The following is a 4,426-nucleotide window of genomic DNA, read 5'->3' as shown; positions in this document are numbered from 1 at the left end:
CCCATTAAAACTACGTTTCACTATTGATAGATGTTCTTGGCTATATTGAAATAAAGATGATGCCGGAAATTAGCGTTATTTGTTTTTATATCACCAAGTAATATACTTTAAAATGTTATTTGTTTCAAAACAAATAACAATGGAACAGGCGTTCCCTGGTCACCTACCGCCAACACTGCCTTGTCAGGATTGGCCAAAAGCCAGTAGAGATCCTGAAAGGACCCATTTAACTCAACGGGGACAGGCAGTAGGCTAGATGTGCGGCGTAGTAAATGCGGTCCTGAAAACAGCGGCTTCCTCCTCTTCATATCCACGAGCAGACAGGGAGAGGCGGTATAAGGAACAATCCAAACGGATAATATTTTGGTTGGAATTCAGATATTTTATCGCCCGGAACATGAACACCGAGTAGCGGTTTTGGCGTATTTATTTTATGTAATTCACAAATCCACGGCATCGTTTCCATGAGCCTGCTGAGCGGATATAAGAAAAAGACCAGTTACGATGGCTATGAATCTTTACAGTTGGTCGATAGCAGCGGAGACTTCAATAACGGGAGCCGGAGTGGAATTCTACACGGCGGCTCGATAGCAGCGACCTTAGGAGGACCGAAGGCAGGCCCGCTGTGCGAGGACGACTACAGCACCATGGACAGCTCAGGTAAGCGGCTAGCCATGGGTGGCGGTGTGCAGGACTGCTGTAGGATTGATAATACCGCTCTGCTGCGTGTCAAAGGAAGCACGCCTGTGTTCGTTTGCTTTGAAACAGACCTATTAGATTTGCATGTGATTTGGTGTACGAATGTGTTTCACGTGTGTTTACGGACAATCTGGTTTTCGGTGTAGTCATGTGTCAGCCTGTTGTCATGGTGTCTTCATTTGCGTTGTGCGGAAGTCGATGTGAACAGTCGTTTGCAAGGTCTGACGCTTCTACAAAGTGTTTTAGCTTTAAGTAGGTTGGATTCAAAGGCTATGTTCTTTAATAGCGCTACGGTTATTTACGCATGCCGACTGCATGGGGAATATAGCGTTGGGGAGCTAAGCATATGTGTTCCAGTGTTCTGGTATAACCTCCGTCCTGTCCAGAATGTCAATTTATGCTTCTTAATCATAGAAGGTTATTTGATATTCGCAACGGAAGACCAGTGTGCTTCTTTGCACCGGGAACGTGTTTTGAACATGGCTTTCCTCAACACTCACCGCATTGCACTGAAAATTGAGCTAGCCTTTGGGACTGGGCCTGTGGGCAAGCGGTGTGTGTGTGTGTGAGAGAGAGAGAGAGAGAGAGAGAGAGAGTGTATGAGAGAGTGTGTGTGTGTGTGAGAGAGAGATAGAATGAGGGTAAGTGTGAGTACTTCTCAGAGATGGCTTGCTGTCAGGTGAGGCTTGTCTGAACACGAGGCTAGCCTCTGCAGGGTAACAGTGCCTTCTCTGGCCCCTTCAGCTCCTGCAGGCTCATTTATCTACAGCTCATCTGGCAGGCCGGCAGACACCCACACATCCATCTGGTCAAACGCAACAGACTGGCCGTCACACAGACAGCAGGCATGGAGAGAGGGAGAGAAGGAGGGAGAGACAAAGTGAGACAGAGAGGGAGAGAGGGAGAGAGGGAGAGGGAAAGGGAGAGGGGAAGGGAGGGAGAGGGGAAGGGAGGGAGAGGGAGAGGGAGAGGGAGAGGGAGAGGGAGAGGGAGAGGGAGAGAGAGAGGGAGAGAGAGGGAGAGAAGGAGGGAGAGGGGGAGAGAGGGAGGGGGGTGGGAGGGAGAGAGAGAGGGAGAGAGGGAGAGGGAGAGAGGGAGAAAGGGGGAGAGGGGGAGAGAGGGAGGGAGAGAGATAGAGAGGGAGGGAGAGAGGGAGGGACAGAGATAGAGAGGGAGGGAGACAGGAAGGGAGAGAGGGGGAGGGAGAGAGGGAGAGGGAGAGAGGGGAATGGATAGATAGATTCAGAAAGAGCAAGAGTAGAAAATATTAATATATTAATATATTATGTAGAGAGATGGCCAAACCAGCCAGCTGTAGAGAAGCAGTGCAGACAGACAGGTTTGTCCAGGTGACGGGGGTGATACAGGTGTGTACAGGTGAGGGGTAGGGTGATACAGGTGTGTACAGGTGAGGGGTAGGGTGATACAGGTGTGTACAGGTGAGGGGTAGGGTGATACAGGTGTGTACAGGTGAGGGGTAGGGTGATACAGGTGTGTACAGGTGAGGGGTAGGGTGAGACAGGTGTGTCCAGGTGAGGGGGGGGTGAGACAGGTGTGTCCAGGTCCAAAAACACATCCTCATTCACCTAAGTTCAAGGAAGCTCTTCAATTAGACCTACGTTAATTATATGATTTGAATTATGGATGATTGACTGCACTGCGGTGTTGTCTGCTTGTTCTGTGTGTGTGTGTGTGTGTGTAGGGGGGGGAAGTTCTTGTTAGCTTACCTAGCCTGCCTATGTTAGCAGCTCCAGATTGTTGTAGATGAATCATACGCTGTTGTCTTATCAGCATCATCTATGATTAAAGAGCTTAGAGACCGTTTGTAGGACAGTTCCTGTTGGACTGCTCAGTGGCATGCAGTGTTTGTGTGTGTGTGTGTGTGTGTGTGTGTGCACGCCTGTGTGTGTGTCCTTCACAGCTAGCCAGACAAAGAGGATAAAGGTTGGGGTACTTGAGGCAGAGTCACACTCAGACACTGTATTGATCTCTGTGTTGGGTCCTCCTCATCTCTCTCTCTCTCTCTCTCTCTCTCTCTCTCTCTCTCTCTCTCTCTCTCTCTCTCTCTCTCTCTCTCTCTCTCTCTCTCTCTCTCCCCCTCCCTCCCTCCCTCCCTCCCTCCCTCCCTCCCTCCCTCCCTCCCTCCCTCCCTCCCTCCCTCCCTCCCTCCCTCCCTCCCTCCCTCCCTCCCTCCCTCCCTCCCTCCCTCCCTCCCTCCCTCCCTCCCTCCCTCCCTCCCTCCCTCCTTCTTTCTGGACTTTCACACACATCAGAAGTGTCTGGTTGGAGCTGGGAGAGGCTGGGCGGATGAAAGCGATAGAAGGCGGGGGTGGTGGGGGAGGGGGGAGCTCCTGCTTCAGAGCACCGGCCAATTGTAACCGGGGCGGGTAGTGGAGGCGGCTTTGAAGTGTCCCGTTCCACCCCTCTATAGAGAGAGGGTCACCGGGTCACATGGTCTGGCCACCCGGTCACATGGTCTGGTCACCGGGTCACATGGTCTGGCCACCCGGTCACATGGTCTGGCAGGCGTAGCGTTCAGAGAGGCTTTGATCTGGAGGTGGTCCAGACGGGATGGCCCATGTTCCACTGTGAGGACAGGATAGCGTAGACGCGTTTTCTCACCCAAGCTTCTTAAAGGTGTCTGGATAGATAGCTGGGTAGCCCTTTCATTTTCTAATGACTGCAGAGGGAGAAGAGGAGGGACTGCGGATGGTGTGTGTGAGTGTGTGTGTGTGTGTGGGGGGGGTGTATGTGTGTGTGTGTGGGTAGAAGATACACTGTGTCCTCTCTATCACAAGTGTTCGAACAGGAAACAGGAGGGACATACACCTGACCTAAACCCTGTTACTTGAACTGAGTAAAGACGTATTTCTAACCCTAACCCTATCATTATTAAAGGATGTTGGAGATTACAGCGACAGACTTGAAACAGATCAGATCAGATTCAACTCCATTGTCATTACACAAGTACAGGTACAAGGCAACGAATAAGCCTTGAACAGGGAGTTGAAGGAGAACACACTTTTCTACAGCTCTGCCCTGAGAGCTGATGGCTGGATGCAAGCAGAATGTGGCTAAATATCTGTCAGTTTGTTTGCTGTCAATCCTTATGACAGTCCAATTGTCTGTGCTTGAAAATGAGCCATGCTTTCTGTTAGTTTGTCTGGTAAGAGACGGCAATCATCTTTCAGCTTTGTGTGTGTGAGTGTAAATCCTTCAGGATTCGACTGGAGATAGCACACACACATTTCAGAAGGACACGCGTCAGTCCCCCATTCCAGTCAACACCAAGTCCCTGATAAACATTTGATTCTGTGAGCCCTGTCCACCAACGTCATGACATATCTGTAAGCAGAGCTGTATTTGAGCTTGTGTTGCACAGAGCCAATGGGTAGAAATGGCTAACTTTGTGCCATGTACTAATGGCTAAACAGATGGATAGGCTGGATGACTACATGCTGACTCATATAGAAAAACCTTGGGTCTGGTCCATGTAACATCTTACATTTCTCAGACAAAATAGCGTCCATTCCGCAGTGTGTTAGCCTCGGCTGAAGGCTGCTGTTTTCTTTTGACCAGTGCATGTCTGTGTGTCCTGGTCTCTGTTGTACAGGAAGTAGATACACAGCCATGCTGTCTGTCTCTCTGTGCATCAACCTGTCTGTCTCTCTGTGCATCAACCTGTCTGTCTCTCTGACTGTCTCATCAACCTGTCTGTCTCTCTGAC

The 4,426-nt window shown here is 50.3% G+C and overlaps 1 protein-coding gene across 1 annotated transcript in view; it reads left to right on the top strand.

The window, feature by feature from the left end:
* Nucleotides 1–250: 250 nt before the first annotated feature.
* Nucleotides 251–4,426, top strand: part of dnajc6 (DnaJ (Hsp40) homolog, subfamily C, member 6) — a 21,253-nt gene continuing 17,077 nt past the window's right edge. Inside the window, exon 1 of the mRNA XM_084692423.1 lies at nucleotides 251–660. Coding sequence (XP_084548549.1) covers nucleotides 465–660 — 196 coding nt within the window. The 5' untranslated portion in view covers nucleotides 251–464. The remainder of the gene's footprint in view (nucleotides 661–4,426) is intronic.

This window comes from Hypomesus nipponensis, chromosome 26, assembly GCF_054491055.1.
Source record: "Hypomesus nipponensis isolate SF chromosome 26, ASM5449105v1, whole genome shotgun sequence".
Classification (NCBI taxonomy): domain Eukaryota; kingdom Metazoa; phylum Chordata; class Actinopteri; order Osmeriformes; family Osmeridae; genus Hypomesus; species Hypomesus nipponensis.
The sequence above is the reverse complement of the archived record's forward strand: the minus strand, read 5'-3'. Positions and strand labels throughout refer to the sequence as shown.